Source organism: Lipophrys pholis, assembly GCF_963383615.2.
Source record: "Lipophrys pholis genome assembly, chromosome: 3".
In the NCBI taxonomy this organism is placed as follows: Eukaryota; Metazoa; Chordata; class Actinopteri; order Blenniiformes; family Blenniidae; genus Lipophrys; species Lipophrys pholis.
This window is the reverse complement of record NC_137627.1, coordinates 15529660-15553592: the sequence shown is the minus strand read 5'-3', so window position 1 is coordinate 15553592 and position 23933 is coordinate 15529660. Positions and strand designations below refer to the sequence as shown.

General features: G+C 41.3%; 1 protein-coding gene across 2 annotated transcripts in view; it reads left to right on the top strand.

The window, feature by feature from the left end:
• dscaml1 (Down syndrome cell adhesion molecule like 1) overlaps positions 1-19096 on the top strand; it is a gene marked incomplete at its 3' end in the record, with an annotated part of 107298 nt that extends 88202 nt beyond the window's left edge. Inside the window, exons 18-35 of one of the 2 annotated variants that reach the window (XM_080458994.1) lie at positions 124-364; positions 3954-4109; positions 4202-4357; positions 6342-6481; positions 9363-9516; positions 11615-11732; positions 11993-12156; positions 12856-12954; positions 14777-14965; positions 15878-16006; positions 16180-16338; positions 16434-16589; positions 16780-16810; positions 16919-17037; positions 17144-17296; positions 17533-17727; positions 17838-18146; positions 18519-19096. In XM_080458994.1, coding sequence (XP_080315120.1) covers positions 124-364; positions 3954-4109; positions 4202-4357; positions 6342-6481; positions 9363-9516; positions 11615-11732; positions 11993-12156; positions 12856-12954; positions 14777-14965; positions 15878-16006; positions 16180-16338; positions 16434-16589; positions 16780-16810; positions 16919-17037; positions 17144-17296; positions 17533-17727; positions 17838-18146; positions 18519-19096 — 3246 coding nt within the window. The remainder of the gene's footprint in view (positions 1-123; positions 365-3953; positions 4110-4201; positions 4358-6341; positions 6482-9362; positions 9517-11614; positions 11733-11992; positions 12157-12855; positions 12955-14776; positions 14966-15877; positions 16007-16179; positions 16339-16433; positions 16590-16779; positions 16811-16918; positions 17038-17143; positions 17297-17532; positions 17728-17837; positions 18147-18518) is intronic. The other variant, XM_080458993.1, reaches the window with a different exon arrangement.
• Between the last annotated feature and the right edge of the window lie 4837 nt (positions 19097-23933).

Sequence of the window (23933 nt, the reverse complement as noted above, 5' to 3'; positions counted from 1 at the left end):
CCACCTGATTTACACTAATCAGTTTTAGCAAACAATGTTCTTTATATGTATTACATATTGTAAATAGAGGTCCCTGAATTACAATTTTCCACTTTTTGTTTCCGTTTTTCTATGATTCTCCAGGCGCCCAGGAAAGAGCTGCAGAACGGGGTAATACGAGGTTACCAGATCGGATACAGAGAAAATGGCCCAGGCAGCAACGGCCAGTACAGCATTGTGGAGATGAAAGCCACTGGAGACAGCGAGGTCTACACTCTGGACAATCTGAAAAAGTTTGCCCAGTACGGCGTGGTTGTCCAGGCCTTCAATCGAGCCGGCACCGGGCCTTCCAGCTCAGAAATCAATGCTACAACACTTGAAGATGGTGAGGTTAACAGCAAACTATGAAAATAAATTTCATTCTCTCACAATAAGTGTACCAATGCAGTATAACTGTGTGGCCAGCAGCAATAAGGGAACAAGTTCAACAGCACAGAGCATTACGTTCAGTGGAAGAGGAAGCTGTCAGTCCCGTCAAATCTCACCCTCTGCTCTCACTCTGATCCACAGCTACTGCACTTTTCTCCAGCCATTGTTCTTTTTGTTTTCTCACCATCTGATCTGTGTCAAATCAGGCCGTGCTTTGTAACCTAAAATTCCTACATTATTTCCCTTCTTTTAACAAGAATGAAGGCTGGCTGCTGGAATTCAAATGCTTCTTACCAAGTACCAAGGACACTCATAGTCTCATAGACACAGTGCCCATTCAGCAGCACTGAGAGAAGTTAGTGACTAAAAGCACTTTCAGAGAGTAAAACTTCTTCTGCACCTACACTGTGCTACACAATATACTGTATATATATATTTCACTTAAGACATCCATCATGCAAGAATTTATGCTAGAAAAAACACATTATTAGACAATAAGTGTCTGTTTGCCATTTTATTTAATGTGAAATTTCCCTTCAAACTGCAAAAAAGTACCCTCATTCATTTTTATCTGTATATGAATGATTCATTACACACTTAAGCTATGGATCGACATTCAGAATCAATGAGCAACGAGGGTGGTTTGAAAACAAACTAAAAAACTGCGATACTGATTGTTGACATGAATCGGTGGATATGTCAAAGCAATAATAACACATTCACATTCCCAAAAGTAACCTCACACACACACACACCAGCACTTGTGTTTTCATGGTCCTCAGATACTTGAACTTAGATGAATCTACCGCAAACTTATATTAAATTAGCCCGTAACTCCTACATGTCTAAACCTAACCATTTTTAATCCCTCTGTCAAATATAAGTCCAACTTGAAATGAACTGAAAATATATTTATTTTCCTCATGTGAGCCTCAGATTTGTCTTCATTTGTCATTTTGCAATCAGTTTTGCATTCCTGCAAAAAAAAAAGTCCTCGCAGACTACAGTCTTTAGGAGTTTCCTCAGTGACTCCAACTTCAAAACTTGCTATATGCAACACAACGAGCACACACTCACAGAAAATTCACCGGCAATTCAAAATTACCGAGCAACCATATTGGAATATTCTCGCTTGTGTGGTGAAAAGCTAAACCACCATGAGGCTAATGGTGCAATTTCATTCCTTTTCAGTCACCACAACTAAGTGTGTAGCACATAACCTAAAATCTCCACATAAAAACCACAATTCAATATTTAAAAGTACTTATGCCACCGTGGGGCCCTGCATGTTAGTCACAAATGTGGGGGTTATCAGGTTTTAGACTTCACACACACACACACACACACACACACACACACACACACACACACACACACACACACACACACACACACACACACACACTAGTCCACCCAGTGAGCAGTTGGCTGAGACCCATTGGTCCAGAGGAGACGGCGCCCTCCAGTTCTTTCCTGAGGCTGTCACCGTGGCGACAGTGATATTGATGGCCATTATGATAATAGTGATAACAACAAGCATACTAAAAATAATTATAATTAGCTTGTCTCTCTGTCTGTCTCTCTCTCTCTCCCTCTGCTAGCTTCCTGCTGTAATTATCCACAGCTGAGCGCATTGTCTCTCTGCTCCCTCTTTTCATCTTTTTCTGTCCTTCCCCTGCGCCCCTTGCTTTTAACTCTCTTCTGCTCTTCCTCCCTTCTTCTTCTGGCCCATGCTCAGGGTCCCTCCTCCCCGTAGCCATAGTCTAAAACTGCCTAACATGTTATTATCTTCTGTTTCTCCAAATCTCCAAATTTCTCTGCATTTTCCAAATATGCCTGCTTGTCCCAGAACAGTTGAACCCACATGCTCCTCTGCCTGGATCTAATGTGTCTTTGTTGAAGTGATGCATTTTGCTGCATTCTCATCATTTATTCTTAAAACCCAAGGTTTAGTCACGCGAAACCCTGTTTTAGTTTTCTAATCCTCCTTTCTCCTTTAACTCCCTTCCTCCGTCTCCCTCCCCATCCCCTTCTCTTCACCAGCTGCACAGAAATTCCCTGGTGGACTTGGCCCAATCTTTCTCTTTCATTGCTCTCTGTCATTTAGTCGGCCCCCTTCCTCTCTTCCTGCTCTTCCTTTTCTCACAAGTTGACTTCTGTTCATGTCCAACAGTGGGCGTTATTCAAAGTCTGAATGACCAGTGGTCAGTGGCAGCCAACAGAAGAGACACCTGGACAGGCAGGGACAGAGGGAGGCTTGTGTAGAAAACCAGAGACGGTTCTATACATTTTTCTCGACTCATGTCATGGCCTTTTCAGCTATCACCAGCTTGTGTACTCATTTAAGGTTTGATATGGAAATGCCTTTCAGGCTTTCAGAATAGGTTTATCACTTTACAATTCTGTCAGCTGTCTTAAACCTTGAGCTCACAGGGCTCGCCATCAGTTGGAGAAACGACAATACTGGAAAATGCACATATTAGTGACAGTTTTCAGTTGAATCCCACTGAATTGGTATTTTATATATAATACACAAAGCTTGCAAGAATTTCTTACATTCTATCTGCAAAGTATGGGTCAGAATTTGCCTGCTGTTTACATGCTTGTTGCATAATACCTACAATACATTTACTATGGTCCTGCAACTGATTCTTAACCATGTGGCAAATATGGAGTTTGTCTTCTGTCCAGCAATGATTTTGTCAACAAACGTCAAGCAGAATGGAGTTCATGCTAAAGCAAGCTGCTGAATAAAGACTCTGACCTGATTTATTGTACTTTGCCAAACTGAGAAAGGGTCAAAATGGATTTAAGACATCTGCAACAACTGAGATTATGTAGTAAAAAAAAAACTGAAAAAAAACTAAAGTATTTTGAATTTATTCAACATGTTGGAAATGCTTATAACACGTTTGCATCTGTAACTCAGCAGAGGAATTACAAATCCTCGCCAATGTTTTAAGAAACACATCTGTCATAATATTTGAATCAAAACATATGTGAGTTAAACCCAGGTTTCTGGTAGAGATCCCAGTATTTATAAAGAAGAAAAAATGTATTTCAGTCAACTGTATGTCAAATTATACAAAAGACAGCAAAAATCGTTCCATTCAATTTATAGAATTGGTCATTTTAAAGAAATACATTCTTGAATTTGCGGGCCTCACTTGTATATCTTCAAGAAAAGGTTGCAGATATGAAAATGACCTCTTATTCATAAAAGATCTAAACTAGAACATCCTGCATGTTGTAAAAGATATGTTGTGAATCAAACTGCAAGTTTCAGAGAGTTACAAGCTATTGCATACTTTTTTATTCGAATTTTAAACATCATCCCATCATTTGTGTCGGGAGTAATCTTTTGATTTTTCTCGTTTTTATCTATGTATTAACTTCAGTCATCAAGAAAGAAGTGCTTGGCTATTTGTCATGCCGGACAGACATGTCATATTGATTTTAAAGAAAAACACATGATTAGAGAACTGAAGTGACATGGTTTATAATATTTATCTGTTCTTTAGTTTTTTTTTTCTCTTTGTCTTCAGTTCCTAGTCAGCCGCCGCAGAATGTGAGGGCTATCTCAGTAACATCTGACGAGGCAGTGATCACATGGGCTGAGCCTCCACGACTGACCCTGCACGGCGTGTTAAAGGGTTACCGTGTTGTGTTTTGGGCTGTCTTCCCCGATGGAGGTGTGTTGAGTATGTCTGTCATCCCAACTTCTCATTAGATAGCGATCCACAAATTACTCACTCCTCATTCCTGACTTTCTGTTTTTCTTTCTGTTCATCAGACTGGGGTGAAATGCAAAATATTACCACCACCAAGGAGCAGGTGGAGCTCCGAGGCCTGGAGAAGTTCACCAACTACAGCATCCAGGTGCTGGCCTACACACAGGCTGGGGATGGTGTCCGGAGCAACGTTCTGTATATCCAAACCCGTGAAGATTGTAAGTCTGCATTTTACTAGCTCCTTCTGCACTGGTAGACCAAGTAATGAAGTCACCTATAATGATATGGCATGTGCTTTGATCCTTCAAGCAGGTTTAAGGGTTTTGCTTCTTGATTCAGGCAGTGTGGGGGGCAAAGAGCCAGCGGGGGTAGAGGAGGGTCTTTGTAAGGCTGAGGTTGCTGATTAAAACCTCTTTGTGCTCTGATGTGCCATTACTAGTGCTAATGAGAATTAAGAAGCCAAAAAGTGTGTGTGTGTGTGTGTGTGTGTGTGTGTGTGTGTGTGTGTGTGTGTGTGTGTGTGTGTGTGTGTGTGTGTGTGTGTGTGTGTGTGTGTGTGTGTGTGTGTGTGTGTGTGTGTGTGTGTGTGTGTGTGTGTGTGTGTGTGTGTGTGTGTGTGGCTAAGGACCCTTAGGGTGTGAGTCTATGCCTGTGAATATGTGGAAGTGTGAGAAGGTAGGGTGGGAGTTAAGTGTGTGTTTGCATTTGTGCGCGTGTGTAGGTGTGTATGTGCACATGTGCTATTGTTTGTGTGCAAATCCAACTCAGCACCCAGCACAAGAAAAGGGATTAATTCTTTGTGGCTTAGAGAGAATTAATTTTGTGCTTACACTGGCGGGCTGTGGATTACATCCGTATCCGCCTCTCCTCTCGCTCCCTGGAGCCAGGCAGCGGAGGAGGCAGGCGTCTGGAGAAAATGAGAGGAGAGAGAGAGAGAGAGAGAGAGAGAGAGAGAGAGAGAGAGAGAGAGAGAGAGAGAGAGAGAGAGAGAGAGAGAGAGAGAGAGAGAGAGAGAGAGTAATTTCAGAAAAGGCTTTTATTCTGTGCTTTTCTCACTATATCTCCATTTTATGAGCTGGACTCACTGCAATAGCTCTTCAAATATGTGGATTATGTTAGTCTTTGAGTGTGTGCGCGTGTGAGTGTGTTTGTAAAGAAAAGAAGGCCAACTGAGTGTGTCTCCTTCCCCTGATATGAGTTGACATTGTGTCCAGAGGCAACCTCTTCACAAACGTTCAATGTTCTCCATCCATCGCTCTCGGTTTCACCCTTCCTTTTGCCCTCAGTTCTCTCTACAGCACATGGAAAAGTGTTTGCGGTGAAATTGTGCAAACAGCCAATTCTCAGCCTCTGCCATTCTCTGCCTCTTAGATGCACAAACGCAGTCAACAGTAACCATAACAATGATGAAGACATTATTCCCTTGCTTTTGCTAAGGTCCCTCACCCCCAGGGGACGACAGCATACAGTACCTCTGACTGTATGCTTTCTTTTTTTTTACTACAGCATACAAAGCAGATTTATTTATTTATTTATTTTTATCAGACATATTTTATCTTAAGATATTAATCACACTTCAGCAGTTGTACTAAATTATCTATAAAGCCAAAAGATTAATTATCAAATGCAAACATACACACTGCACCATGTGCCACACAGTTTCAGCTCTTAACTTTCATCAGCTCAATATTCACACAGAAAGGTCATAGACATGGCTATGTGGAAGAAACCAACAGTAAAGTTAAACTGATATTACAATTGGCAGTGACAATGAGATGTTTTCATATTTGGATATTTTGGGATTGAATCAGTAATACCCAAGGAATAGTGCATTTGTATTAATGATAAGTTAGATAATAGTTTTATTGGATTGGTTATGTTAATCAAATTATTAAATGTATTTTTTTTATCAATGATTATTAAATGTTTACAACTGTAAACCTTTACAGCCCAAACAGCCATTTCAAAATAGAATATATAATAGATCAGGAATGTTAATCTATGGTTTTGCTATCAATACATCACTGTGGTTCATTTTGCATTGATTACATGAAAGAACTAGAATTAAAAACTGCTAAACTTTACCATTACATTGTTTAGATGTTCGCTAATTACTATCCTATGCCATTCCTATCTAAAAACAGTTTCACATTTTACACCGCTCTTTAATTTTCTTTTTCATTTTTCCTCTTTTCTATACAGACCCGGGGCCCCCAGCTGGCATCAAAGCTGTGCCCTCCTCTGCCAGCAGTGTGGTGGTGTCGTGGTTGCCTCCTCACAAGCCAAATGGAATCATCCGCAAGTACACCATCTACTGCTCTAGCCCCGGGTCAGGCCAACCGGTGAGTTACTGGAGGGGTGCGGTGGGGGTTCACGACTGGCAAGTGAATGAACGAGCAAAAGGGGAACGCCTGATCTCAAAGCTCGCTCCATGGTGAAGGGGAGAAGATAAGAGAACATGCCCGATCATACATTTTATGTAAGATACAAGTAATTTTCACAAAGCATAGTGTGCTTCAGCATTTGTGTGTGAGTCTGCTTGTGTGTCCCTGTATGTGTCTCGTACTGCAGTCTCATCGAGATGTGTGTGTGAAATGAGCTCCCCTCATACTGCAGTGTGTGTGCGTGCAAACTCACCCTCCAGCCTCATTTACATATCTGCGTCTCATCACGTTGCCAAGACAACCTCATCTGTTCATCAGCGAGGGCAGAAAACAAGCCAGGAGCGTACACACACACACACACACACACACACACACACACACACACACACACACACACACACACACCATAAATGTACTTTTAAAGAAATATACATGCATCTTCCCTTTAGTCTCCCTCATTCACAAATCACTCTTTCTCACTGTCTCCCTATCTATCCATCTATCTCTCTATCTATATCTCTCTCTTTCAGTCTCTCTCTCTCTCTCTCTCCTTGAAGCCCCCATGCAGAGTTCGGGATGATTACTATGTAAATGAGTGCGACTGGAGAGAAGGAAGGAGAGATGGGGGGGTCAGACACACAGCGCGGGGAGTACTTTTGTTCCTCTTTTCATTATCTCGCTCTATCGTTCCCCGGATCACCGCTATCTCCACGCCGGAGGAATATTTTAATATCCGTTACAGCAACACACACTCTGTTACTCCTCCCGCCCTTCCTCCCAACATCTACCACCCATACATCCAACCCCTCCATTCATCTATTCATCTCTCCATCCTGGCCTCTGCTTGCTGTGTAGCGTATAGAGACAAATGTGCAGAAGAAGACATTGATGTAGGTGAGAGTCGAAAAGGGGAGGGGTGTTTGTAGGGCCAATGTAAAACAGAAGGTGGTATTGGTGGATATATGCAGAGAAAAGCAAGGTGTGGGCCCAGAGATGACAGGCAAACATGGGGACGGGGGAAATGAAGAGATGGATGACACGGAGATGGCAGGAGGGAAAAAGGAAGGATGGTGCAGTGGGGGTGAAGAATAGTTGGATAGAAAAACAGAGAAAAGCTGGAGACGAGAGGAGTGGATGATGAACAGGGAACACAGTGAAGTAATAAAAAGCCCAGTGGATTCCTCCATGACGACCTGCTCATAAATGTGAAAAACAACATGAATACTGGAATCTATTTGCCCAGAATAAACCGTTGTGCAGACAACAACTCAGCAGCCGAGGGCAGAGCTCAGTAACAGTGCAGCCTTCGCAGGTTTTACTGGTCTGGCACGTTTACTGACTCTTTAGCCCGTTTGACACTTGTATTGCAGTCTACATTTTACTCGTGGCTGTCAGTCCGAAATGGAAGTTGGTTTCAGACTGGTGGGGTGTGGTGAATACAGGATTCAGAAGATTGAATGAATACTTGGTGCTACCTGACGAGCCATATGTTTGTGGTGTGTGTGCATGTGTACGTTTATTTCTGTATTTTATTGTTGTATATGATGGTTAAGGTGTGTTTTAGGGCTAAAGTTACAATTTATGTTAAGATTACTTTTGCACTTGTTTTCTACTGCTTTAACATGTCAGGCATGTGTAACATGCCCAGTCAAATACACAAAGTCATGTGAAATAAGTGTAAGATATTGACATTTGGAATTATCTTGGAAAAGGTGGACAGAAACAGTTGCACGTGATGTGTTTTTCTGATCATTCTACAACCACAGAAATAAAACAAATCCCGTCATAAGAGAGATTTACTTGATAGTTTCAGTGGTGGGGGTACAGAGCGTATATCATGTCACTGAGTGTGTTTTGAGGGGACAATGATGCATATATGTCTAGACAGCAGACACATGGCTGGGTTAAACACACTGCAATTACACATCCACCTCCGGGTCATGTATGCCAGTATCTGTGTGTGTCAGTGTGTTCATGCATGTGTATTGGCGTGCGTTTGCGCTTGCTTGTGTGTGACCATTCCTCTTTGTCTGTCTGTTTATGCGACTTTAATCTGCCCTCCCCTCTTCTCCTTCCCTCGCTTCGCTGTCAGCTCTGGTTCCTGGAGTAGATAGGCCTCATTAGTGTATGACTGTTCATGATATCTCTGACTCACTCATTTGTCTCCCATATCTCTTTTTGCCCTCTCAGAGGAGAACAGAACAGGAGAGGGAGTGGGCTTTCCTTCCAATTCAAACCTTTTTGTTGCTCTCTCTCCCGCAGCATTACAGGCATTTCTTCCAACTCACCCTTCCAGTTCATCTTTGCATACAGGTTTACATTATCACTCTAAAATATGTCCGATCCTGTGTACATTCCACCATATGATTGAGACGAGATCGGAAATCTTGATTCATATTACAACAATGTTCACTCCGTCCTTCTGCCTTTTCAGATAAGACTCAAGGCGATATTGTCTTTGATTCTTTCAAGATTTTGACTTGCAGCAAAGGACATATCCGCATACCCATTCATCTGTCCATGCTGCATACTGACTTCAGGCTAACCTGTCTTAAGTTGCAGGGCCTGGAAATGACCCTGGTTGACTTTGCACGAAGGCAGTGTCCACACTGGACAGGTCATCAGTTTGACTGGTTTAGTAATATCAAGCAAAGCAGACCTTGTCACATACTTGCTGCCAGAAAGAATGGAAAATCTTGATTATTCTTTGTTTATCAAAGAGACGTTAGTTTCTACTAAAATATACAAGTCAAACACTAAAATGCTAAAAGCTTTTGGGCACTATAAAATTTGTCTTTGTTTAATAAAACCTTTAATTCCCCCCTTTCTTCATTCCCAGCTGCCAAGTGAATATGAAGCCAACCCTGAGCTGCTGTTTTACCGGATCACTCATCTTAACCACCGGCAGCAGTATCTGATCTGGGCTGCAGCTGTCACCACTGCTGGCCGGGGTAACTTCAGTGACAAGGTCACAGTGGAGCCAGCAGCCAAAGGTAAGGCGCTGAATTCAGGGTGTTTAAGGTTGACGTTCCTTATTTGACACAAATAATAGAAAGACGGCCTGGTGAGGCTTGGAAATCTCAAACTGACAGCAGTTTTTTGAATGTGCAGTATGAAAATTGGTCCCTTGAATAATTGGCAAACATAAGGATTTGATTGAGTATGAATGTGTTCCCGGTTAGCGGTGGTTGGTATCTATCAAACATGAACCGAGGAAAGAAAAGCAGTGAGTTGGTGACAGGGCTAAGAGATGCACATAGAGAGTAAACAGTCTGACCTGTGCAGTACGATCCAACTGATGTACAGAAATGAATGTTGTTACTGGTACAAAAGCATCAGACTGTACAGTGCATCACAGTTTGGGGCAGAAAAGGAGACATACGTGACATCATCATAATGTTATTGCTGATAGTTGTAAGACTCCTTCTTTCAGGGTGGTACTGCTTTTCTAACCTCCCTTTTTCACACTGTCATAAACTCAAATATATATTTAGAGAATATTTTGTTTTATATCCGTCCTCTCCCATTTGCTCAATATACTTTATCTCTCTTCTTCTGCCTTTTTTCAACATACCCTTCGTGTTTCTGTGTTACTGCCTGTTTTGACATTACAGAGGAGTGCTATTGATTCCTGGGTTCAGGGGGCACCAGATAAACTGCCCTCAACCAGGGAAATGATAATAGTTGGAGCACAAGGGAGAACAGCAGGTGGAGGGGGGCAAAAACAGAGAGAGAATGACATGACAGGAGCAGAAGTAACTGATCTGTAAGACAATACAGAGGCAGAGTATTTAAGAAAATGAAGATGGCAGTTCAATCAATAGGCTGTGGATTAAAAGGCAGGCAGAACAAGAGAGGAAGAGTGAATGGAGTGCACTTCCTCCATGTTCTCCATTTCTTTATCCGTTCATTCCTTTGACTTCTGGGTGCAAACGGTTTGTTCGTGTGTGCTCTTGTGGTTGTGTGTCAGCTGATCTGCAGCTGTGAAAGCCAATGTCCTCCAGGCTTGCCCACTCAATACTTCATTCAACCTTAACATAAGTGCACTAGAGCGGTAGCATTAAGACGCCAAGCTTGAGGAAAAAAGAGGGACACAGAGCATGCAAAGGAGTGACAGAATGAGAGGGCTCTGAGCCTGAATGAATGAACATTTCTCTTCATGCCCTCTCTTATATTCTTCACCCTGCTTATATTCTTTTTCTATTCTTTGCTGGACAATGTCATATTCAAACAGACTTCTTTTCAAATGTGAATGACAGAAAATACAATACACATTTTGTTGTAGATACATGACGCGCAGACTGATACTATAGTTTACCAAGGATTTTCCCCCCCCATTTGCAGTACTGTGTTACAGTTTCTGTAGGTATAGTGTATTGCTACTCATCCATCATGTAATACTAACAGGAAGAGGATTTATTAGTACCAAACTTAATCTGCAGCAGTCGGAAACAGCCTCAAACATACAACCAGTGTTTACTATGGACTACCTTCAGCATTAAGAACAAGAAGTAATGGTGTAACCTTAATTTGATCCCAGCATAATCAACTCGGTGTGAGTTTCAATGGAGAAAAAGAAGCAGAAGATCTGTGCTTGTTTTTACAAGATGTTATAAAACACCCTCCATGCATGTTTCATCAGAAGCTGATGCAGCTGCGAAGGCAAAGATTGGCTAATTTATTTAGCAATTTGGGTGAAGTGATAAAAATGAACTATTAAGACATTTATTTTGAAAACACTCTTGCAGTGCGCCTCCAACCACCAGCGTAAAAAAAGAATTGCACACTACTGCATGTTGTGCTGTATAAAATGCACTGTATACATTTTCTTGTCATTACTATTGATAGAACTCCGAGCCGAAAACAATTTATGCATCTGCACATTTATCAATGTCATATTGTCCTTCATAATTTCCTGATTGACTTGGTTCCGCAATGTTTTATTGACCACAGGGTGATCATCTGATTGGCATATATTAATTAAACTATTGCATTCTTTTGTTTTGTATCTGAGCATTTATTCAATCATTTCGACATATCTGATGATTGTCTATTTTCAATATTGTCACTCCTCTCCTAATCTTTTTTCAGCTCCGGCTAAAATCCTGTCGTTCGGAGGCACTGTGACTACTCCGTGGATGAAGGAGGTGCGTCTGCCTTGTAGCCCAGTCGGAGAACCTGCGCCCACCATAAAATGGACGAAAGACAGGTAAGAACTCATCCCAGAAATGTGATAATATGTATGCATGCTGCTGTGATTCTTCAAAGATTGGATTGGTTGGTTCAGCTGTGCACAAACCCTGGTAATAACTTGCATATTAACGACACAACATATCCCTCTTAATAGCACTCTTGTCCACGGTTTTATAGCCTCCCGCAGAGAAACTTGCAGATAAAACAATTACCAACACCCAGTCGAATACGTTGTGTGAGTTCCTCTCATGATTTTCTGTCCTTCTTTCTCCTTAGTGAGGACACGGCGATCCCAGTGTCTCTGGATGGACAGCGGCTCATTATGGCCAATGGGACACTGGTGCTGCGCTCTGTCAAAGCAGAAGATTCTGGTTACTACACCTGCACAGCCACCAACACACTGGGCTTTGACACTATTATCGTCAACCTTTTGATACAAGGTAGGAAAACATGGATAAGCACAAATGAGCCCATCCACAGCATTCTTTTAGTCAGTGTCAAGAATAATGCGTTGTATTACAGTGTAAATACAGTGGCTGTTAACAATTTAAAATGATAAATAAATGCATTGACTGACTCCATCAGTTTTACAATTTATAGCTAAAAATATCAATGGGATCCAGTTTTTGCTGGACTTCTGTGCGGGTTATCAGGTATTGAGTACGCCACATCCAGCAACACCTTGTTTGCAAAATAGTACCCAGATAGGATTTCTGTTGGCACACATACAAAATACTGAATTTGGTCACTGAAAGAGGTGACATATTTTGAAATTTGCTGGGCTATGATCAAAACTTGTCTGAGTCACCACTGTTGGCAGCATTTTCTGAATTGCATTGTTACGCGCAGAATTGATTAATTCAAAAGTAGTGTATTGGGCACAATCATAATACCAGAATTCTACATTTAAGATGCCAATTGCCATTGAGCAATTGGTGTTAAAACAAAATTGCAGTAATGCATAAGAGCACATTAAGTAGCTCAGCCCTGATTTTGAAGTAGGCGCTACTTAATCAAAGCTAAAGGAAACACAGTACAACAGTATACATGTTAATGTTGAAGCTCTAACAAATTCTATAAAATGCACCCGCCCTCCATGATAAAAGGTTAAGACTTCACTCTTTGTGACTACTCCTCAGTTCCTCCAGACCAACCTCGACTCACCGTCTCCACAACCTCCACTTCCTCCATTACTCTGGCCTGGATACCAGGAGACAACGGGGGCAGCTCTATTCGAGGTACAAAGCTGTACCCGCTTTACTCCTGTATACTTCAGTCACCTTTTCAATGTCTGCAACTTTATATATTTTAGGGAAAGATTGATATTAGATCACTGAATGGTGTCCTTATTGTTTTTACATTTTATTGTTAATTTGTGTGATCAATTGAAGCATGAATGAAATTCAGTATTTTTGTTGTTCACTTTGCCGACAAGGTATGTCAGTAAGGTTTTGTTTTAGGGTCAACCACTATGCTGGCTTTTTATGTCAGTCTAACACAATCTACCCCTAAACACTAATTAAGTGTATTTGCTTTAAAAAAAGAAAAAATTTCATGTAATCACAAAAGTAGTATTTGTCCAAATGTATTATTCAAAAATAGTTTAATCATTCACTGATTTTCCCCAAAAGGAAATTTTGACATTTTCACCACGAGGCTCCAAACAAAAATGAATATTAGTATATCTGTGCTGTTTGTGTAGGAGATCCAGAGATGTCCGGAGAACACAAAATTAAGAAGTCACATACATTTTGGTGGAAATGCTTGTTTGCCCTGCAACACTGTATTTAAACAACGATGCGCCAACATCTAGTATTTGCATATTTCACTCACTAGCTCGTCTTTGAAGTCCATCTGTATATCTTATATTATTACAGAATGGCCGCCTGTCTTTCTCTTTCAAGCCATCTGCACACCATCAGCAGTAGGAAATGGTGAAGTTCCTCCATCAAGCATCTATTTTTCATTGCTGTAGCAGTGGCCTGTGGAGACCTTTCCCTGTCAGATAAACCATTTTACAGGGCTTTCCTTAGTGAAAAGATAAAAGTGAGATGATGAACAAGTGAACAAATCCTGTCGGCTTGTAATCCTGCTCCAAGAATTGATATTGTGTTGTAATTTGTTTTATAATGACTGGTTCTCGTGTGGTGCTCTTCTCTATTATGTTCCGCTGTGTCCTCTCCTGCTCGGCCGCAGACACATGGTGTCTATAAAACTTACTAACGCTCCTCGATCTGCACATATTAACCCTTCTAATATTTTGGACTCCGTTGCGCCATCTGTTAGAGACTGAGGCAGAAAAAATGAAAAGAGGTGGTACAGACATTACAGCAAATTGCAGAATTGCAGACGGAGACATTCATATATTCATAATTATATGGAGTCAGAAGGACAGACAGGCAGAGGATTAGATGGAAAGTGTCTCAGAGCAGGAGGGAATTGGCTCTGCAAGGCAGCTGATTATAAAAACAGTCACCATATTGCATATCCTCATTTGCATAGATGCTCAGTCAGCGCCATCCCAGTCTTGGGGTTTGTAGGTAACTAATGGCGGCATAGACAGAGTACAGCGAGACTCATCCTCCAACTGTGGCTTAGGCAACAGAGGGAAGTGTTATCTTTCACCGCCATCTAGTGGACAATAGATGTTTATCTCCTATAAAGTTTGTCCATCTAAATCTTCTACAACGCCTTGTCCCACTTAGGACAGATAGAGTCGATTCCAACTGACTGTGGACTGACAGACAACAACAAAGAGACAACCAAACAAGACAGACAACCAAACACACTCACACACATTGAACATATTGAGTCAGCAGTTATTGTCAAGTGCATATTTTAGGGCCAGAACACCTGTAGAAATCGCACACACACACACAAGCACAGGGAGAACATGCAAATTCTACACTGAAAGAACCCAATTCCAGACCTGAATTGAGAATATTCACATTTTCAGTAGTTGAGGCAAAGTTTGATATGACTATTGTAAAAGAACCAGAATTTTATTTTTTTTCATTTATTATTGTTTTTGTCTCATTGTGTGTCTTTGTTTGTGTGCAGGCTTTGTGCTTCAGTATTCTGTAGACAACACAGAAGAGTGGAAAGATGTTTTCATCAGTTCTAGCGAGCGTTCCTTCAAACTGGACAACCTCCGCTGTGGGACCTGGTATAAAGTCAAGCTGGCTGCTAAGAACAGTGTCGGAGCCGGACGCATCAGTGAGATCATTGAGGCAAAAACTCACGGGCGAGGTGAGAAGGTGGAGACATGCGTGGGGGTGATAAGAAAAAACAGAAATCTTTGTGTGCGTGCCGGGACCCGACTTTGGGTGACGATGTTTGATTTGAACTCTGACATGTAGCCTGATTTCACTCATGGGTTCAAGTTTCCCCTTTTCATATCTCTTTGGAAAATTTATATATTGTCATTTTTATCAGATGACAATAAATTACAAATAACAAACTGGCACGTGTATGATGCTTCCTTGGATGATCAATTTAATTAAAATTACTTCGAAATATCAAACACAGAATAAGAACAATGACTGCAGTTTTATTGAAGGCCATAATAAAATAGTATTTACTAAATATATATTAGGGTTCAATAGTTATACTTAAGCACATTTTCAGTTACCAAGCAGAACATTCTAATTACTTTATGTAAGCCTGTATATGGAGATGCATCTGTGGAAGGTTGACTATATAGCCGGAGCTGAATATAACAAAACAGTTCATTGTTGTGTCAGTTATTTCTGCACTCTTAACATATACATCAAACGTTTTTTTTCTAATTTTAATCGACAATTAAGGCTTTCATTTAAAATAATGTGGAAAACATTTTATCTTAGGTTATATTCTAATGTTATGTTAAAAGAAAATAACTGTATTTTAGATTTAAATGATTTATATAATGAAATTACAAAGAATTAAACAAAAAAGTGGTTGAGATATTTCTGCATAAGTGTAATAAATGTAGATTATATAGAAATTTCAATGTTTAACTTAACATTTTTGGGGAAAGCTATTGAGATGTTCCATTGTGTTCAAATTTTTTAAGACTCGTCTGCATATCAACTTAAAATTTCAGTTCACCCTAAAATGCCACAGAAAATGTAATATTTTATTAAATTGAACAACTCCATCATGATCTTGATATTTTTACAGAACCCCAGTTCAACAAAGATCAGTCCGTCTTCACGCACATCAACTCCAGCCACGCCCGCCTCAACCTGCAGGGCTGGGCCAGTGGCGGCTGTCCAATCAGTGCAGTCACTCTTGAGTTCAGACCAAAAGGTGAGTTCCTCCTTTTTCAAATGTCATGCGTTCTTATTATTACTCTGCAACAAAGCCAGAGAAAAACACGACACCAACACTTTTCATTTCAAAGAAAACATAACAGGAGTTTATTCTCTTTGGTGAAAATTAAAAAGAAAGTGGACCTCACACAAGGCTTTGTTATGGTCCAGGTACCTGGGCATGGCAGAGTGTGCGCACCAACGCCACCACAGATGTGTTCCTGGCAGAGCTGCGTGAAGCCACCTGGTATGAGCTGAAAATGAAAGCGTGTAACAGCGCTGGCTGTGGCAACCAGAGCTCCCAATTTGCAACGCTGGACTATGATGGCAGTGAGTTTGTTTGATGTCCCACAACAGTCAAATGAAAAAAAAAAGAATAAAAAAAAGAGCGGTTACTGACTTCCTCTCATCCTGCATGTGTACAGGCACAATTCCTCCAATTAAATCGCCACTCGAGAAGAACGACGATGTCAAAAAGCTGTTTTCAATTGGCTGTCCTGTCATCTTGGTCACCCTGGGTGTTGCTCTGCTCTTCATAATTCGCAAGAAACGCAAAGAAAAGAGGCTGAAGAGACTCCGAGGTGAGGAGGAGGAGGAGGAGGAGGAGGAGGAAAGGAGGAAAGTAGAAAAGTTGTAGGAAACAAAATTGACAAGAAATGTAAACTAGTATTCCGGGAGATTCCTCAAGCAAAAGTAGGATTAATGGAGTTGCTTGTTTTTGGAAACAAATATTTGCTTTAAATAATTTATAGCTTCTTCTGTTTTCTCTAGATGCCAAAAGCTTGGCAGAGATGCTCATCAGGTAAGGCTGAATGTCAATTTGTAATACTTGTGGATCTTCATTGCAATTTGTTTTTTCCAACTTCCAAATGATGAACATGCGTTTGGCTGTCTTGTATCTCTTGATCAGTAAAAACAACCGCAGCTTTGACACTCCAGTTAAAGGACCTCCGCAGGGCCCACGGTTACACATCGACATTCCTCGAGTGCAGCTGCTTATTGAGGACAAAGAGGGCATCAAGCAAATCGGTGAGAGAAAGAGAGCGAAACAGAGAAGGCCGCTGCGTGTGGGATCAACCCGAGACACTGGGATATGGGCGAGTTTGTTGACCTGCCATCATTCTGCCTCTCGCAGGTGAGGACAAGGCCACGATCCCTGTGACTGACACAGAGTTCAACCAGACTGGAAACCCTCAGAGCTTCTGCACTGGTGTGTCTGTCCATCACCCTGCCCTCATCCAGAACACCGGTCCTTTGATTGACATGTCTGACATCAGACCGGGAACTAGTATGTCCTCTTTTCTCACTGTTCACTTCAACAGAATTGCAAATTATTGACATTAGAGACTGGCATTGGTGTGAGCTTCAAATGCATAAAACTATTGCATATCTGCCTAAACAATGCTCTGATTTCTTCTTTTTTTTTAAGCAGCCTGCTAATTACCTTGACAACTTGAATCTTATCTGTAAATGACAACTGTACATTTTCCAAAACCTTCTATTTCTTCCTCGATTTGCCACCAGACCCCGTGTCGAGGAAGAGCGTGAAATCAGCGCACAGCATCAGGAACCGGTACTCCAGTCAGTGGACCCTGACCAAGTGCCAGGCCTCCACACCGGCCAGGACCCTCACCTCAGACTGGCGCACCGTCGGCTCCCAGCACGGCATCACGGTCACAGAGAGCGACAGCTACAGCGCCAGCCTCTCACAGGACACAGGTGGACATACTGGCCAAACGGCTCAGACACTAACATCCTTCATTCTTCATTCATCTACTGAGTGTATCTTTCTTTGCTCACCTTCATCTTCTCCTCTTCATCTCCTGTAGATAAGGGGCGCAATAGCATGGTGTCGACAGAGAGCGCCTCCTCCACCTACGAAGAGCTGGCAAGAGCGTACGAGCATGCCAAGCTGGAGGAACACCTGCAACACGCTAAATTTGAGATTACAGAGTGCTTTATCTCAGACAGCTCATCTGACCAGATGACCACAGGTACCAATGACAATGCAGACAGCATGACGTCAATGAGCACACCGTCAGAGCCTGGTATCTGTCGCTTCACTGCCTCGCCACCCAAACCCCAAGACTACGACCGTGGCAAGAATGTAGCTGTGCCCATTCCACACCGCGCCAAGAGTGAGTACTTAGTTCTTTCGTTGTATTTATTATTATTAAGATTTCCCATGTTTGTTACATGTGATTATTCAATCAGTTATTGTTTTTTGTTTTGGGTTTTTTCGGATTGGACCCATGCAGGGTAGTTGCTGGGGCTAGCTGGTTAGCTGGTTAGCTTCAGTATGCACCCCTACAGCACATCACAGAGAGACTGATTAAGTGGCATTCTAGCCATTTATAAGCTTGTTTTTAAAAGTTTTAAAATTCAAATATAAAAAATAAAATTGAGATGCAAGATGAATTTGGATGCAGTAAGAGGTTAATAAGGTTTTTAGCATGCAGTATCATCTGCAGAAGTATGCAGTTGTTTTAAATGGTTCCTGTCCCCTTCAGGTGACTACTGCAACTTACCCCTCTACATGAAGTCAGACCCTTTTTTCCGAAAGCAGTCAGAGCATCATGATCCATGTCCAGTGGTTCCGCCACGTGAAGCCTCTATCCGTGGCCTGGCTCAAAGGGCATACCACACCCAGGGCCGTCATGTGACTATGGACTCTGCAAAGCAGCAGGCTCTAACAATGGGCCACGCTGGTCTGTCCAACCTCACGTCCTCTGGAGCTTCCTCCGGAGGAGCAACGGGAGGTGGTGGGAGTGGAGGGATGTCCGCTAGCTCTAGCAGCTCCACACTTCCACAGAGAACTCTGACCATGCCAGGCTCCTCCGCCTCGGCGGCCCAGAGTGCGGCGGCAGCCGCTGCCGCCACAGCCGCCGCTGCAGGGGTGTCATCCTCTGGCGGAGCAGCAGGAGCCACAGGAGGGACCCCTGGAGGTGCGTCCTCATCTTCCTCCAAGATGGGAGGATCCAGAGACTCTCTCCTGGAGAGCAGCTCCTCCGGCCTTGGTAGACTTCAGAAGCGGGGGGATGGAGGAGCAGGGGCAGGAGCCTACTCAAAGTCCTACACACTGGTGTAGCCTGCCATCACTGCGGCCTGTCACTGTAACTCTTCATAGAAAGCTGGTCAAGCCAGCGCCTGCCCGGCACCTCTATGGAAAATTGGGGTGAGGAATATACACATGCACAGCTTACCCGTCAGTGCCTGTGCTGTGCCAGGCTGCAGGGGGCTGGCTGGGGTCCCATTGATGCTATTGTATTAGGGGTCAGAGTCGGGTCTCCACAGCACAGGGGTTTGCCTTTCTTTCTGCCTGATTGCTTTTCTGTTATTATTGTGTCATTTTTCTCTTATTTCATCACCCTGGAACTCACTTGCCAAAACATAACCGATTTGCTTCATATTTCCATTTTTTGCGCAAGAACACAGTACTTATGCACAAAATGCTTTCCACGTGCACTGTCTTGTTTTCTGGAGACAGCTGTAGAATGAACCAGGTTGCTTGTGTTTCACACAGACGTGTTTTAAGGTTTTTAGGTTTTGAAATATGTTAGCCTACCTTTCTGGCCTCTGATGGGAACGGAGCTCATATCACAGCATTGTGCAAAAGCAGGATGCTCTTACTGTATGCATAAACCACCAATCTTTGTGTCACACTGGCTCTGAGAGGTTGCTCCATCATGGATTTATACATTAGAGGCAGTGGGACGACGGTCGTCACAATATCCAGTTGTGACAAGGGGAAATTTCTTATACATGCAATGGATGACACAGCATAATGGTCTTAATTGATGCTTTTATAAACGGACTCAAAGCAGCAAAGAGGAAAAAAAAAAGTTCAGCCTCATCAAGTGAAAGATGAATACGAAACATTCTTTTGTCATGAGTTTTTCATTGATTTTCAGATGATGGAAATATAATCTCTTGTGCACTAAGAAGATGTTAGAATGGATCCAAGTAACACAAAACTTTGCAAGCCTGCGTGAGTGTGCGTGTGCGCGTGTGCGGGTGTGTATATGTGTAAATATATATGTATACATGTGGCAGGCACACACCAAGAATGGACCTTTTTAAAAATCAATCTGTATGCTGACCTCTCGGGCAGACGTCTGTGTCAAAACTGAACCCCGCCCTCTCTTTGTTCATTTTGTACCTGCAACAGGGGATGTGGAACAGTGATGATGATGATGACGATGATAACGATGATGACGATGATGATGATGATGATGATGATGATGATGATGATGATGTATCACTATGATCCTAATTTGGGCCAGCAGTTTGAACGTGTGTTATTTACTGTGACTGACTAGGTACTTGGGTTAGGAAATGTTAAAGAAAGCCGTGAAGAAGAGGTGAGTTCAATAGCAAATACAGATGAAAAGAAATCAGTTCTTTTTTTTTTACCCCCGTTTCATTCCCTCAAGAACAAAGAAAGGAAGAGAGCCTTTTACGATTCATGATGGTGCCACAATAACATTTATTTTCCTTTCACTCACTTACCTGCCTCCCATTTTATCCCCGTCCATCTTCCCCTACTTTCACTTGCCCCTACTGAGTCCCTCCTCATATCCATACAGTGTCACTGTGACCTACTGCTACCGTCGTAGCTCGTACAGAATGACAGACAGACTGAGAGAACAGGTCTGATATGCACAGACGGGCAGAAATGGAGTTCAATGACAACTTGAGCATCGAGACAAGTAGAACATTTATAGAGATGTACTGTATAAGGAAAGAAAAAACCTTGAATTTATGAGTAGACTAGTGGTTTTCAAAGTGTGCGGGGAGTGACTCCCACGTGGACACCAGAAAGCTTCAACAATTTTCCCAGCATTTTTATTTATTTTTAATTTTATTATGAGAAATTTGGTTTTAAAAGAAAAAGGTTTTGATCAAAATTAGGAGTCGTTCTATTAAAGCACACATTCTAGAAAGTGTAAATGCAATTGCAATGGTGATAAATTAATGCCGTCACTCCCACACTCTGAAAACCCCTGGACTTATACTTTACTGAGATTTTACCCAGAGAGGGGAGTTGTTAAGAGAACAAGTTGAGTAGCAGAGAAATAAAAATATAAGTGGTCTTTTAAATACTGAAATGTTTTTTTCCAAGTCTTCAACCTCATTGAAATTGAGTTTAGCTTTATGCATGGTAATGTATCTGTTACTTCTTCTTTCATTTCTTCTCCCAAAGCTTAATCCCATAACAAAGATCGTTCCAAAAAAACATAAAAATAAAAAAAAGAGTTGCTCCAAATGTTTTGCAATGGTCAAACGTAACATCAGGGCTCTCGCAATAGAAAGAGGATATGATATATGTTTGTTTTCAAAAGTATGTACATATATATTTCTATTCAAATATATAGCAAATATATGAATATTGAAAAAAGCAGAGAACTATAAAAGCCGTTCTAATTGAAAATATATATAAAAGATCACAAGACAATCGCTCAGAGTGAAAAACTGCAAGAAGGAAAGAAGAAAAAGAAGAGGGAGGTTTAAACGGGTAGCACAACCATGGATGGAAGATCTGGGAGAGAAAGGAAGCGGTGTGAAAGAAAGTTAACGGGTGAAGCTGAGGTTTGCGGAATGATATGACCCTCCTTGTGATATTGTAAATGTTCCGGCCGCGGCGGCTGTGCAGTCGGCTGCAGCTGGGAGGAGAAGCACAGTAAAGTTGAATTATAGTGTGAGATTGTGTCGCTGGTTAACCGTGGTCTATGGCTCAGTGCAGAAAGTGTGTTGAAAAAGAAAAGAGTAAAACAAGGAAAGCCTATACAGTAAGTGAGCCTCTTGTACTATGTTGTATTGTACCTTCCAAAGGTGTGTTCACGAGTCAATGCCATTACCTATCTACGACAAATGAAGACAAATAGCCCAACAGGTATTTCTGTTTCTTTTCTGTGTCACAGTAATGTCCTCCCTAAACTCTCGGATTGTCACACGGTAAAACGTACAACTGCAGATAAATGTGTTTATTAACTTTTAACATTTTGAAGCTCCACAGGAAACGTGTATGATGCCTTTCATTTTGGCCTTTAGGTTTCGTTATGCAAAGATTTTTCCATCAGGAAAGAAGGACATGAATGGGGCGGCCTGTTTTCAAAAGGGAAACAGGGCCTCACTTCCCCCAGTAGTATGGATATCGGTTGAAGTGATGAAATGAGCTTCTGTCCAACCTGCTTTCCCCAGTTCTTCAGTGAAGTTGCTTCTACAGTAAAAACACGGATCCCCTGCCAGTTTGCACAAAGTGAATATGTCTGTCTTTAAAGGAATAAACCCTCCACTGATCATTTGATAGAAATCCAGCTTTGTCCCCACATCAGTGGGAGAAACAACATATATTATTTCCAATTTTGACAACTTGAGCTCTGATTACAGAGTTAGTTTCCATACTCTGAAGTAAAAATGGAATTTCTGCTTTTAAAGAAGATTGCCAGTCGTACACCCTTGATAAAGAAATGACCAGGGGTGAAAGTGACAACCAGCTAACAGCCACATGATGGATGAAGTTATATTTCTTGGTACTAGTATGTGGTCTGCATTACTACGATTAAAAGTGGTAGTACTTATTTTTTAACTTTAACTATTCAAGTTTAATTCTCAGTTCATCATTTTGAAATTTACAATCCACAGAGCTCATGCAAGCTGATTCTGATAGGAGCCGACAGGTTTGTTACTTATTGGTTTAGTGAGTGAAGTTAGTCCTTTGTTTTTAATGGAGCAGATGATTAAATAAGTTTGGTTAATTTTATTGGTTCACTTTTATTTAAACTGCCGTTTCAAAACCATAATTATGGAGAATGGATGAAACAAATAATTGTGGGGGTTTTTTTTTTAAAAAGAAGAAACAAATTTGAGATGGGGAGGACAGTCCCACCAGCACAATACATTTATTGTCACTGAGCTCTGCCTAAAGTGGAGGTTTTATTTTTTTTAAATGTATGTCTCTAATGGATCTCAGACAAGAAATAACGTTGTTTTTGATGCAGCCACAAATTTACATTTTCAAATGATCATTGGAGGATTTTTCCTTAAAACAACATATGTTCAAACTGACTTGCTTTGTGTTTGTAAGGCCAACTTCACATGTCCCTACTTTTCCGACTTTTACCACATAAGTCAACCAATCCGACTCCGTCTCCCGCCCCTCCCCCACTGTACCCTTTTGGCCCACCTTATACAACATAATTTCTACTCCATAATAGAAGACTTGTGTACATAGGAAAGTGTTTTGTATAAATGAGTACTATTTTCGACATCTTCACTAAAAACCAGGGCACAATGTAAACTTTGAACTGAAGTTATTGTAATGAAACAGAAGAGGACTTAATGAAAAATTATAGAATTATACAGACAATGCTTTATCTTGATTTATGGACAGGTTGAAACATGTCAGAGTGGACCATGCATAGTTAACAATATAGGTTTCTTTCTTTCTTTCTTTCTTTTTTAACCAGGAAAGTGTCTCCTCCTTTTGAAAACTTTATTTATTTTCTTTTCCTTTTTCACAGGTTGCTTAATTTACACATTGTTTTATTTAAGTACTCCACTGTTCGCGGGGAGGGACAGCAGCATTGCATGTTCTGAAAATTTTTTGCTGGTTATAAAAGAAAAAAGGGAAACGGTGAATTGAACTATTAAACAAAGGGGATGGTTAATGAAAACATTTTAAAATCAGAGGTTGTTCCTTGAAACTTTTATGGGAAAACGTTGCTTCAATTTGCAATTGCTTGTGTTTAACTCTACATTTTCTTTTCTATGAAAACAAACAAAAACAGAAAAAAGAGTATTCAACACCTTGTGCAATAAAGCTATCTTTTTATAAACTGTGATGACATTGTCTGTTCTTTCAGGACTATGTGTAGCATTTCAAATTAAAGCTACAAGGACAATATATTTGTTGGCTTTTTCAC